This window comes from Castor canadensis, chromosome 8, assembly GCF_047511655.1.
Source record: "Castor canadensis chromosome 8, mCasCan1.hap1v2, whole genome shotgun sequence".
Lineage (NCBI taxonomy): Eukaryota > Metazoa > Chordata > Mammalia > Rodentia > Castoridae > Castor > Castor canadensis.
In genome coordinates, this window is record NC_133393.1 from 119,729,785 (window position 1) to 119,742,868 (window position 13,084).

General features: G+C 42.1%; 2 protein-coding genes and 1 long non-coding RNA gene across 4 annotated transcripts in view; 2 read left to right on the top strand and 1 right to left on the bottom strand.

Moving 5' to 3' along the window:
• Positions 1–583, bottom strand: part of LOC141425807 (uncharacterized) — a 153,466-nt gene extending 152,883 nt beyond the window's left edge. For both annotated transcript variants that reach the window (XR_012450916.1, XR_012450915.1), the window contains exon 1: positions 430–583. This is a non-coding gene — a long non-coding RNA (uncharacterized lncRNA). The remainder of the gene's footprint in view (positions 1–429) is intronic.
• A 239-nt stretch (positions 584–822) lies between these two features.
• Myf6 (myogenic factor 6) lies at positions 823–2,769 on the top strand. The gene is made up of 3 exons (XM_020173063.2): positions 823–1,572; positions 1,862–1,952; positions 2,159–2,769. The coding sequence occupies exons 1-3, from the start codon at positions 1,054–1,056 to the stop codon at positions 2,275–2,277; spliced, it is 729 nt and encodes a 242-aa protein (XP_020028652.1). The 5' UTR covers positions 823–1,053; the 3' UTR covers positions 2,278–2,769.
• A 6,857-nt stretch (positions 2,770–9,626) lies between these two features.
• On the top strand, positions 9,627–12,188 carry Myf5 (myogenic factor 5). The gene is made up of 3 exons (XM_020173067.2): positions 9,627–10,416; positions 11,227–11,302; positions 11,729–12,188. The coding sequence occupies exons 1-3, from the start codon at positions 9,670–9,672 to the stop codon at positions 11,917–11,919; spliced, it is 1,014 nt and encodes a 337-aa protein (XP_020028656.2). The 5' UTR covers positions 9,627–9,669; the 3' UTR covers positions 11,920–12,188.
• Positions 12,189–13,084: the final 896 nt, after the last annotated feature.

A 13,084-nucleotide genomic window follows, 5' to 3' on the forward strand; every position in this document is an offset into this window, starting at 1 on the left:
TGCCTGTGCCTTCTCATATAAATCCTATCAATCAAATTGTTAGAAGTCAATGCACAGTGAGAATGCAATAAATAAGTCGAAAGCATGAGTATGTAGAACCAAAGCACCTAGGAGGGGACCACAGGTGCATTCCTAAATACAGAGCAGTTATTGTGTCTTGTTTTCGCTAAAACTATTCTTAAAGAGGAGTTATTACATGTATTGTGTCCCATCCCTGATCTCACACCTAACTTCATATGTACTACTACTCCACGTGGAAGGAAACAGAATTTCGATATTGATTGCCCCCTTCCCCCAATAAAATGTAGCTAGCCAAGGAAGGTAAGGTCACTATGGAAGAATCCAGAAAGTCGTTCATACAGTGATAGCCAGCCCCTCCAGTTCCCAAAACATCTTACAGCCTTAGTAAAAGAGAGGAAAGAGATTTACCTGCTTCTATTGAGGCTGAAGCCTGAAAGTCATGTATAACTTGAAGTCATGTATAATTTTGAAGAACAGTAATGGATTTACTCAGAGGAATAGCATCTTTTTGACAAGCAGGGCAGAGAAAAGAACTGAACCACACTGCAGATACGAACCAGGCTATTTTGGAGCAATGGCTATTGCCTTTGAAATCTTTCATCATGAGTCTATACTTAGAATTCAGATGAGTCCAGGGGGGAGGGGAATGGCGCAGTGTTAATCCCCAGTTGTTTTGAAGTTGTCCTGTAAGCAGGTTAGGTCTAAACTGTCCAAAATGGAAGCATTGAGTTACGTGATTCTCTCTGTGTATTTTATTTTAACCTGTTCTTCATATAGACTGTCATATCACTCTGGGAGGTGACACTTCTCAGTTTTCTTTCAAGCTAGATGTTCTAGAGAACACTAGCTGTAATCACATTGGGAGACTGATGCTCCATGACAGCTAAAAGTTGGATTGAGTTTCAGGAGCTACTATATATAAAGCTGGGTCGACTTATGTCACCGCACTAATTAAATACCATCTGGGTGGTTCCTCTGGGGTTTTGAGTCCATCACCCAGTTCAGATCGAGTCAGAGGCCAAGAAGGAGAACATGATGATGGACCTTTTTGAAACTGGCTCCTATTTCTTCTACTTGGACGGGGAAAATGTTACTCTGCAGCCTTTAGAAGTGGCAGAGGGCTCCCCTTTATATCCAGGGAGTGATGGTACCCTGTCCCCTTGCCAGGACCAACTGCCCCCGGAAGGCGGGAGCGACAGCAGCGGAGAGGAACATGTACTGGCGCCCCCCGGCCTGCAGCCTCCCCACTGCCCTGGCCAATGTCTGATCTGGGCTTGCAAGACCTGTAAGAGAAAATCTGCCCCCACCGACCGGCGGAAAGCAGCCACCCTGCGCGAGAGAAGGAGGCTAAAGAAAATCAACGAGGCCTTCGAGGCACTGAAGCGGCGGACTGTGGCCAACCCCAACCAGAGGCTGCCTAAGGTGGAGATTCTGCGGAGCGCCATCAACTACATTGAGCGGCTGCAGGACCTGCTGCACCGGCTGGATCAGCAGGAGAAAATGCAGGAGCTAGGAGTAGACCCCTACAGCTACAGACCCAAGCAAGAAATTGTAAGCAAGCCCAGATGCTACCAAGCAGGAAAATGCAAAGGCTGATTAAATGCCTTCCTAGGAGCCTTAACCTCCAGCTGCTTCGTCTCTTTTCCCTTCCCCCTTTCTCGCCCGCCCCTTCGGCTCCCTCTCTCATGAACCCCCAGTGACCCAAGAAGATCGAGTCCCTGCAATAGGCAGGAAACGCATACTCGGCCCAAGGAAGTAGGAGAGACACCCCCAGAAAACTCCCCGATCCCCGGGAATTTGTTTCTTTCCTAATCATCTATTGCTTTGGTTTTCCCTCCAGCTCGAGGGTGCGGATTTCCTGCGCACCTGCAGCAACCAGTGGCCAAGTGTTTCGGATCATTCCAGGGGGCTGGTGATAACCTCTAAGGAAGGTAAAGTAAAACAAAGGGCACGGGGCCGCGCCAGGGAGCATTCCGGGAGGAGCTGGGTGCTGGCTCCGTGCAGAAAGGGCGCCAAGTGAGCGCAGGGACGCCGTCCGCTTGAGCTGCCAAAGACGCCTTTCGCGGGGCTCGGAGCTGCGGGCTCCTTCCTTCCTTGGTACCACGTTGGGGTGTGTGTGTTTGTTTCCTGTGCTCAGGAGGAGCGAGCGTTGATTCGTCGGCCTCCAGCAGCCTTCGATGCCTTTCTTCCATCGTGGACAGCATTTCGTCAGAGGAACGCAAACTCCCCTGCGTGGAAGAGGTAGTGGAGAAGTGACTCCGTGCTGGCGCCTGCGACATTTTCCACGCAGCAGGAAGGCCCTCTTCTTCGCCTAATCATTTAGATTAGGTCACACTGCGTTCATATTTAGGAAACCCAGACCCCAGAGTTTATGAAAAGGAAGGAGACATATTCACAAAGAAACTGTTGTACAAACCCAAATGGAAAGGCCTTTGGGCTTTTATTATTGGAACTGCGAGTGATTTAGCTCTAGAACCTGCCCTTACTTTGTTTTTGTTTGGTTTTGTAATATGTTAACATTTATTATGGTGATCCTTTTGTGACAAATGCAAAAGAAGTTCATTCCTGTCTAAAGCAAAGTGGGAACGTTTAATCTTAATGGTATTTAATGTATTTTTGTAAATACTCCTAGTACTTTTATTTTGTATGTAAACTTAAGGAACCTATTTTAAATGCAGAATGATGGATTGTATATAAAATGTGTGGGGATCTTGGTATTGTAATATTAAAAATAAGTTTCTATATGAATGAAGTTGGCCTTAATTTGATTCATCTGGAAAAAATGTTCCAAGACATGTGTGCACAAATAAAGAGAAGCCATATTTTAATTTACACACCACATAAGCCCATTTATTTGGGTGTTTTCTTTCAGGTTGAGTAAAAGAGAGGGAAATGAATTGCTTTCTTTTGTCTCAACTAAGCTGGCACTTTAATATTTCATACAGCTCTCACACTTGTGATTAGAAGTGAAGGAATCCACAATAAATCTATGTTTTCCTGTTATCAACTATCAATATTCTCCTTCTTTCTTCCTCCTCCTCCTCCTCCTCATTCTTCTTATTCTCTTCTTTCTTCTTCTTCACTTACCCAAGATTAGCAACTGCATTTTCAATATACTAAAATCTGTTGTAAGAAATTCCACAAAAAAACTCTTTGCTTGTTTTCCTAAAAGATCTTCAACTAATTTAGTCCAAATTATTTTCCCCTCCTTGGAGTTCCAGACGGTTCCCAAACTTGGCTCTGGAGTACCCAGGTGCTGCGTTTAACTCTTCTCCAGTTTTCTTGAACTGGACTGGTTCCTAGCAGACTGGAATATCCTCAAGGACTCTCTTTGGCTTGTGTTTGTTTTCCAAATAGAAAGATAAAAGAAGGGAACAATCTGTCTCTTGAAGTGAGGTGGGCTTCTTTGAAAGAAGGGTTGCTTCACCAGACTGAAGGGTTAAATGGTTGAGGGCAAAAGGCAACAACAACACACATGAAACCTCTTAGCAGGGGCAAACAGCAAAGCCCTAGAGAGACAGGAAACCCCAGGAGTCCCTTCCTATGAGGATTTTACAACGTGTGCCAGGTTTGTTTATTCTGTAACCTCTAGAAGAAACGACCACCAAGAAACATAGTGGGATGTGAATGAAGCAGAGGAAAGGAGAAAGCCATTTCTGTTGAATTGCTACTTCCCTTTACTTCCACCTTTCTCCTTTCCTCTACAGCTAGTCTTTAGCTTACAGGTGTGAAAATCAAACTGTTCAGTATTTCCCAACCCAACCTTGTTTCTAACCTTCCAAGGGCTGGAGTTTCCAATCCTGCACTGCAGATGTACTAGACAACACCGCAGACAGCACCTCCTACAGGCATGTAGAAACTTTAGCTATCCCAGAAAAGAAGGCCTCTTTCTAGGGAGTAATATAGGTGAAACATCCCTTATCCCAAATACTTGGGGCTAGAAGTGTTTTGGATTTCAAAGTGTTTCATATTTTGGTGCATTTGCACAAACTTTGCAGTTGAGCATTCTAATCCAAAAAAATCCAAAAAAATCCAAAAAATCTGAAATGCCCCCAAATCTGAAATTTTTTGAGTGTCATGTGTTTGCAATCACAAGTTTGAATTTCAGAGCATTTCAGATTTGGGGTTTTTGAATTTGGTGTACTCAACCTGTTCTTTGTTTTTAGAGCTATGGATAATTTGAGTTTCTTCTAAAATGCTTTTTAAATATGCAGAAAGTTTCAAGGAAACTGACATTGACATATAATCCCCTTCAATGGTCTGAGAGAAGCAGTTGTGACATTCAGTGGAAGAAACTGCTGAGCTTCTGTGGGGCCTACCTCCATTAAACCCAAGCTGCTACTATGTAGCAATTCTGATACAGTCACTGCTCCTATTTAGTCCTCTTTCCTCATTTATAAAAAGAAGGGGGAGGATAACAGTTCCCGACTCCCAGGGTTGTGAAAATTCACTGAGAAAATACATGTAAAACGCTAAGCCCAAACAGGGCACACATAAATATCAGTTCTCTATTTTTCATTAGTAAATCTAAATTGGTCATCAAAAGGGTTTTATAACCCCAAATCCCATAGTTCCTTCCATCTTTGCCAGCTGTGGCTGAGCAAGAAATTTGTAACAATGAACGGCAACATGAATGAGCTATTACCAGTGAGAGAGTACTGTTATTACTTCTACTTTAGAGAAGAGGACCCCTCCATCTGGGGAGTATAAAGTCAGGACTCAGAGCCAGGCAATTATCATGGCTACAAGCTTGTTCCCTCAACCACCAAGCACCCTGAAAGAGAAACCTTGGGAAATTAACAAGGAACATTTTATGGTCTGCAGGATAATTTGGCTCACTTTGCCAAATGTTTTCCAAAAACTTTTTCTCAAGAGTGGCTAGCTAGTGAACTCCAAATGAGATCAGTAACTTTATTTAAAAAATAAATAATAAAGCATTTGCCAACCAAGTATGTACGACTATGCCTGGGTACTGTATATCCCCATTAACAAGGCATCTTTTGTTATTATATGTCTATTACATGTATGTGTATAGATACAAATACACCAATATTTTGAAAAATTAAATTCATTACATGACTGAAATAAAATATCAAGTGACAAGGTGAGCTCATTTATTTTATGATTTCATATATATTTACATATTGTAAATTACTCAGCAGCAGAATGCTTTTATCAATTCTCAGACTTTACTTGTTGATGGATTTTATTCAGTCTTTGCAAATCAAATCCTCTCTATCTTTCTGAGCTAGGTAACTTGAGAAATTGTTTAGAATAAGTTTGCCTATGGAAGTTTCTTCATTAAATATTTCTCAAAGACTTCGTGTGACCTCCACTGCTGTAGCTGACATATTAGGCTTTCCAATGAAACCTTTGGTGTGTTTGCAATTAAAATGTTTTTGTTTGATATTAATGATGATAATCTTTACCAAGGCCAAAGCCAAAACAAACAAGACTGTAGAAGCAGAAAATCAAGACATAATAACTTGGCATAGATAAGCAATTTAGGATTGAATCTGAGCCTCTTTTCAAAGGCACATAAAAGTTTTCAAGTACAAAACAATGAAGGATTTTCTGTTATATTATTACAGAAATATTTAGTGAGACAGTTTTCTCTAACTTAAATAATCATATATTGATCCCTGAACTCTAAATCTGGATCTTGTAGAAATCCATTTATGTCAAATGGTCTCACTTTTCTTCAAACTCTTTTTATATATTTTTGTGGTGACACTAGTGAAGAAATTCATCATTTTCAACTTCTCTTAAGACTGGCAGACCAAATTTGGTGTGTTAAAGTGAGCATTATCTGTATTAAGACATTCCTCACTTAGAAGAATTTACCACTTGTACTTTCTTTTTTTGTTTAGTAATATTTTACCTCTTTTCTTCATCTTATAACCCTGTCTCCACAACCACTATACAAGGAAATTTTTATTTTGCTTTGAACTTTGAATATCTCATTGCCTAATCCAGTGCATTAGTAAATTAGCAATAGCATGGTATTTTCCCCCCACAAACCCCTCCAAGTAATTCCCTCAAACTAATTAAATTTATACAAGGTGATCCTTGGTCCTAAAGGTTCAGTCTACTGAAAGCAACTTTTTGTAATCCTAGTTCAGAGTCAGTCTGTGAGATGAAGTGGCTATGCCATGTGCTAGAACAAAGATAAATGCTGTAAGGCCTGGCTACTTTCTCTACTCTCAAGGCTGCTAAATGTCCTTACTTACTTAGTCCTTTGATCTCTCCTGGGAGTCTTAGAATTCAAGCAGAGGCCAATGTCTTCCTCAGCTGTCTTCTCCACAAATTCTTCCAGCAGCTCTGGCAGGTACTAATGTGTTTACTTAGGTGTGCTGGGTCCCCAGAGCTAGTAACAGTTTGAAATTGTTTAGCATATTGTGAAATCATCTATAATAAGCAAACCTCTCAAAAACAACCCCCTTTGTTCAGGAGTTGATAAGGGTCTGCAGGTAAGGGCAGAAGTGAATGGTCATGGATTAATTTGTATTTCATTTCTTCCTCTAAAAGAAGCATGGAGAATTTTCAATAATGCAGAATTCTTGGGGCAGACAGATTTTTACTATGGAAAAAAAAACTTGTTTATAAGTCTAAATCAAACGTACATTTGTTCTTTCTCAGAATGCAAAAATTCTAAGCGTAAATAAATAAATAAATAATCCATCTTCCTCCTCAGAGCCTTGGTAGGTGTCCATCTACAACTCTGGGGGCTATCAGTTGGTGTTTTTTTGTTGTTTTTTTTGTTTTGTTTTGTTTTTTGTCAGTCATCTGTTTACTAGTGTAGCTTTTCTTGCAGACAGTTAAGTGTTGAAATATCATTTCTAGCAACCTGCTTACGTCTTAAATAAATGTGAGTTTTCTTTGTAAGAAATTCACTTCTCTGGAGAAACAGAACTAAGCAGAGTATATTTTCATTCTTCCTGTGAGGAACAAAATCTAATCCAGTGTCATTTTAAGTAAAAGGGCACACTGACTAGTAGTTCATCCATTTTTAAAGCAAATTTTAAATTTTTCTGTACTTGTAAATTTCTCCGCTCAGTTACCCCCTGCACCCCCCGCCCCCCCCGCGATATGGCTCACTCAATACTGCTTTTTTATATCCTTGCTTTCTTTTCTTTTCTTCTTTTTTTTCCTCTCAGTCTCCTGGGATGGAACCTTGTCTGAATTGGGGACTCAGTTATCTTTGAGGTGCTGGTTTCCTTTCTTCTTGTATACTGCCTCCCTTTTTTTGATGTCTTTCTTCTCTCGCCCTGACAGTGGTTTAAACGTTGTGTCTCATTTTTTTCCTTTGGCGCTCTGAGAGCCTATTTTCAGCACTTGGGTCCCCAGGGTCCTCAACCCTGGACCTTGGTTCCCCCGCCAGGCAAGTCTCATTAAGCCGCTGGGCGCTTGTGTTTTCTCGGCTTCTTGAGTTCCACTCTCCCGCCGCACTCTGGTAAATTTGTTTTGAGATCACCTTACCAAAGGCAGCCCTAACCTCTGCGAATTACAGTTACTGACAGAGGCTCCCGAGTGACAGCGTCTTCCCAGGCACAGGACCCCGGAGAAAGTCTTCCCAGACAGCTTTAGCTAGCTTCTGCCCGGACGGGCCGACTCAGCGCACAGAGCGCGAACCAATGGAAGAAACCGAAAAACCTGATCTGGGAGCGAAGTCTCCCAGGATGGGGAGCCTAGTTTTAATCAGTGGTGACCTGAGGCGAATTGTCAAGCCCTCGAATTTGGTTTACCTTCTTTTTAAAAATCAATTGGCTTGTAGCTCCCACAGGGCCCTTAAGAGTACTGAGTTAATGTGTGGGAAGAGCTAAGAACAGTGCTTGGCACACTGGAAACTCTGAATAACTGTTGGCTACATATGTCCCATGCTGAGCGGATGCGCGCAAAGCACCTTAGGTGACTTCAGATATTTTAAGGACCAAGTTCATTTGTGATCAAATCATAATTCTCTCTCTTTCAGCTGTTTCTCTCTGTTTCACCAAGGTGATGGAGGAAACCTTCCTTCAGGAACTTGACTCTTTTACGGAGTAAGCCCTAGGCAATACACTCATTTCAAAGGCATTTGCCTAAAAAAGATGCCAATGGATTTCTCACTGGCCAGGTGATTAAGTAGCCCATTGGTGTAAGAGGGATCTTGATTTTCAAGGGAAATTTTTGTCTTAGGGATGACAGGACAGAAGAAAGCAGACAGAAGACAGCGAATAGTGATAGGCATGCCAGCAAAACTTAGTGACTGACACTGTCACTCTTGGCCTGGTTTTCAGGCTTTCACTACAAAGAGATCTCACCCCGAAAAAGTGACAATTACTCTGGCCCCTACAAAAGCCAGATCAGCCAAACAGGGTTGCTTTAGGAAAATAATTTTGGAAAAGAAAAAAGGAAAGCTCCCCCTCCCCCACCCACTGCAATAACTTTGGAGCCACCACACTGGGATTCTTTCAACGGGGCCACCAGGCCTGATCCAAGACCCTAGACTAACTGGGTAAACATCAAGTAACCGTTTTTCCTAAATATAAACAGCATGTCTACCCCCAAGTGATCTGACCGTGGGTTAAGGAAGAAGAGAATTGGTAAAAGCTGATTAATAGACATTTTTACTTAAATAGTAGCCCCCCCCCTTGCCTTTTATCCACCAAAGTTTTAAAAACACTGCTGTGATTGCTTTTTTGGAAGGCTGTTGTCACCAAAGTGTGTGAAGTCACTCTTGAGTTGAAGGAGTTGGAAATTTTACACTGGCCTGGGATTGCTATGCCAGCAGCTGGGACACATCTGTAACGGTGTGAGTTTGCCTGAAAGCAGAAAATTAGCAACCCCAAAACCCTGTTTGGCTGTTTAGTCTGTAGAAACGATGGGCGGAGCAGGAAAAGAGAAAGGAGACTTGCTCCTAGAAGGGGAGTATGTGATCTAAAGCCGGGCTTCTTCCTTTGCCAATCTTAAAAACACTTTGGAGTGATTCTTCACCTGCTCAGGTTCTAGAGGAGGCCAGGCATAAAGGAGGAAGGTGCTCAGCCCTCTGTGCAGAAGGGAGAAAGGAAGCAAACAAGGGAGGCGTGCTCCCTGTCACTTGGTCCTCTTGAGTTCACTTCCTTTAAGATGAGCAGAAGAACCAGCAGGAAATCCTGTCTTAAAAGAAAACTCCCCTCTCTTCCCCAATAACTTGAAGCCAATGAAATGACAATCTCATCAGAATTTCAAAAAGCACATGCTACATTCACTCTATGAGTGCAACTCACCTCAAGGGTTTAGCAACTATCATAGTGCAGTTACTAAAAAACACCTGCGATGAAGTTTATGAAAAAGAGACACCACACAAACACCTAAGAATAGGATTGTTACTCTTGTCCAGGATTCAGAGGGCAGGCCAGCTCTCTGTTCTCAGCTGAAAGTGGGGAGCTCTATGTAATAATATTATTATTCTTTTAATACATGATGAAGCTCAGAAAGTTGTCATTGCACTCTTTAAATGATCCCTTGGTTTAGGTCATCCAGAAAGTGCAGGTGAGCAGGTCCGGGAGCATCCCCACCCCAGCAGAAATGCAGTAAAACTATTAGTGTCAAAAGGGCCAGTAAACAGCACTGTCTCTAGAGGACAGGCAGAGGTTTGCCCAGACAGCCCCCGCGGGGTTGCGGTGAGATATGCTAATAGTGCCCAGCCACTTGGGCCAGCCTCCCTTCCCCCACCACCCAAGAATATATAAAGAGCCCCAACCCCAGCAGGCAGACCCAGGCCAACAGGCGTCTGCCCTTGTTAATTGCCAGAGAAACCAACCCCGGAACTCCGGAGCTCCACCAGGGATTTGCCGGCCTGCAGCGGCCCCAGGCTCGCCTTTCTCCCTTACCTATCTCCCCGCAGTCCAGGTGCACCGCCTGCCCCTCTGCAGGATGGACATGATGGACGGTTGCCAGTTCTCACCTTCTGAATACTTTTATGACGGCTCCTGTATCCCATCCCCCGAGGGTGAGTTCGGAGAAGAGTTCGAGCCCCGAGTGGTCGCCTTCGGGGTGCACAAAGCAGAGATGCAGGGCTCAGATGAGGACGAGCACGTGCGAGCACCTACTGGCCACCACCAGGCTGGTCACTGCCTCATGTGGGCCTGCAAAGCGTGCAAGAGGAAGTCCACCACCATGGATCGGAGGAAGGCGGCCACCATGCGCGAGCGGAGACGCCTGAAGAAAGTCAACCAGGCCTTCGAGACACTCAAGAGGTGCACCACAACGAACCCTAATCAGAGGCTACCCAAGGTGGAGATCCTCAGGAATGCCATACGCTACATCGAGAGCCTGCAGGAGCTGCTGAGGGAGCAGGTGGAGAATTACTACAGCCTCCCGGGACAGAGCTGCTCCGAGCCCACCAGCCCCACCTCCAACTGTTCAGATGGCATGGTAAGTCACAGCCCTGGTACCCACTTCAGCTACCTCAATCTTTTCTAAAAATTCGTATATCTCATTTAAAGCAGGTGTAATGGGATAGGATGGGATGGAGGTAGTTGCTGAGTTGCTTTAAGAGAGGAGAGGTGTTTACATTTAGAAAGGTGCCAGGAAAGGAGTGCTGAACAAGATTTTAGCAGTTTATCCAGCATCTGCTAAGAAGATAAACATTGAAGTAGAGGGCTGGCCTGTGAGATAGATAACCAATCATATGATTTTTGTTATTCAGTTTATTTTCAATATATACCACCTGCGGACCCTGCCATAGGCTAACATCTAAAGGCAACTATCTGAAACTCCCCCAGCCCCACAGTTTATAACTGAATGAACAACTAGAAAGAAGTGACCACATGGCCACAGTCCCTGCTCTGCTGGGGCCTGGCTGGAAGGAGATGTGGATGCATTCTTTTTCAGAGGGCGTTTGCTCCAAAGCTGCCAGATTTTAATGTGTTTTTGCTCTGGGAAAGTGTTCTCCCAGCATTAGTGTGGCTTCCTTCTACTCCAATCCATTTTGCATGGCTAACCCAATGCACATTGCTGCTGAATTCCACCCTCCCCCTTAGCTGCTGCTCTCCTCTTCAAGCACAGCGATTGACCTTGGTGCCCTGGCAATTTGGAGAGGGCCAACGCTTTCTAAATCAAGGCAATGAAGGTGATTGAGAAAGGCCATTTTCCTGAGTTGGTGGGCAAACACTATCTCACCCTAGATCAGAGAATCTTTTGCCAAGACCTGAAAATAATTTCCTTTTGTGCCTTGTGTTATAGCCTGAATGTAACAGTCCTGTCTGGTCCAGAAAGAGCAGCAGTTTTGACAGCGTCTACTGTCCTGATATATCAAATGGTAAGAAATGACAACTTCAGAGGCATTTAAAGACCAGTTCAACCCTCATAATTCAGACTATTAAAGAAGATTCTGTTCTTCTGGGTAGTACTGGGCTAAGAGATGAAAGTGTGGTTCTTATGGGGAGCCTTTGATAGAATAAAGTAAACACACATGTTGTACTCTAAATCACCCTAACACACACACACACACACACACACACACACACACACACTTTTACTTGAAATATTACCAGGGTAGTTCCTCGCTCCACACCTCCACCCTCAGGAATTACCAGATATTTGTTGCAAATTTCTACATCAGGCTTTCTGTGATCACAGAGGTCATCTGGTGTCAGAGTTGCTGACCTATAGTTTAAGGGGCAACATCAGCAAGTGTATCTGTGTAGGGATAATTTCTTAAATGTTTTTCTCCTTCTATCATTAGTATTTGCCACAGATAAAAGCTCCTTATCCAGCTTGGATTGCTTGTCCAGCATAGTGGATCGGATCACCTCCACAGAGCAACCTGGGTTGCCTGTCCAAGACCCAGCCTCTCTCTCCCCAGTTGCCAGCACTGATTCACAGCCTGCAACTCCAGGAGCCTCTAGTTCCAGGCTTATCTATCATGTGTTATGAACTAAATATCTAGTCTAGATCAGTTCTGCCAGGAGGGCCTATGACACAGAAGGAAGTACGACCAACATGTCCAAAAAAAAAATAAATAAACAACCTGTGTATAATGACTTATTTTCTGTGTAAATTTGTAAATATCATCTTGTCACTTTATAAGAAAGTGTATTTAACTAAAAGTCATGATTGCAATGAATACTTCCTTCTCTTTTTTTATTTTTTTCTCTTCATCTTTGCCTTCGTTGTTTTAGATACATAGTTCCAATAATACTATTTCTAATAGGGGGCAATTCATTAAATGTAGCTAATTACAATGCTTAAATTATATATATTATAAATTTTGTTCATCAAAATGTCTATGGTGTTTAGATCTTTATTTTTTTTCAAAACATTTTAACATCTGGGAATCAGTTACAGGGAATTTTAAATATATTTAACTTTTGCTTTTCTCTTTAATCTTTCAGTTATATTGTATCAAATAAAATATATATAACAATACTGCCTAATGGTATATATTTTGATTTTTTTTATAAGAAATGCATCTTTGCAATGTAAGCACTAAAAAGTACATTGTGGATTATTTCAAGATATAAGACATTTTGGAAATTCCACTATAAATAAAATTATTTACTAAAAGAAATATTTTGATTCTTGACTTGTCAAAACAGCATCCTTAAGGAATTAGCAGTCAGTGACATGGCACCTTTAAGGCTAGGCTGTGAATACTCTTGTAGTTGCTTTGTAGATAAATCTGAATATTTGCCATCTTATGGACCTTGTTTAGGTCTTGTTGATGTCACAAATAAAAATATTATATTTTCATTTTAAATGTATTTCAAAATAGCCTCCTAAATGAGATTTGCCCTGTGTCTTAGTGTTGTTCTATATAATATCAAATTGTATGTGTGAAAGGAAAGTAGAAGTTTCCTTTACTTTCTTTTCTAAAGGACAATAACACATATTTAAGCAAAAAAAAAGTGTGCAATATTATATCTTTTTAACATCTACAATAACTCAGAAATCATGAGTTTGGTCTTACTCACTTTTTCTACCTGCCTGAAAATATCCTGATACATCAGAACATTAATATTGTCAATAAAATATTTAAAGTAATTGGGTCTATTTCTTGGCATTGTTAGAATGCTAGCATAAGAAAACTTACACATACTAT

Excerpts from the sequence above, each read along its gene's own strand:
- Myf5 (XM_020173067.2), top strand. The coding sequence starts at position 9,670 with ATGCTAATAGTGCCCAGCCACTTGGGCCAGCCTCCCTTCCCCCACCAC. Across the intron at positions 10,417-11,226 it reads CCAACTGTTCAGATGGCATG|CCTGAATGTAACAGTCCTGT; the intron begins GTAAGTCACAGC and ends CTTGTGTTATAG. Across the intron at positions 11,303-11,728 it reads CTGTCCTGATATATCAAATG|TATTTGCCACAGATAAAAGC; the intron begins GTAAGAAATGAC and ends TTCTATCATTAG.
- Myf6 (XM_020173063.2), top strand. The coding sequence starts at position 1,054 with ATGATGATGGACCTTTTTGAAACTGGCTCCTATTTCTTCTACTTGGAC. Across the intron at positions 1,573-1,861 it reads ACAGACCCAAGCAAGAAATT|CTCGAGGGTGCGGATTTCCT; the intron begins GTAAGCAAGCCC and ends TTTTCCCTCCAG. Across the intron at positions 1,953-2,158 it reads GGTGATAACCTCTAAGGAAG|GAGGAGCGAGCGTTGATTCG; the intron begins GTAAAGTAAAAC and ends TCCTGTGCTCAG.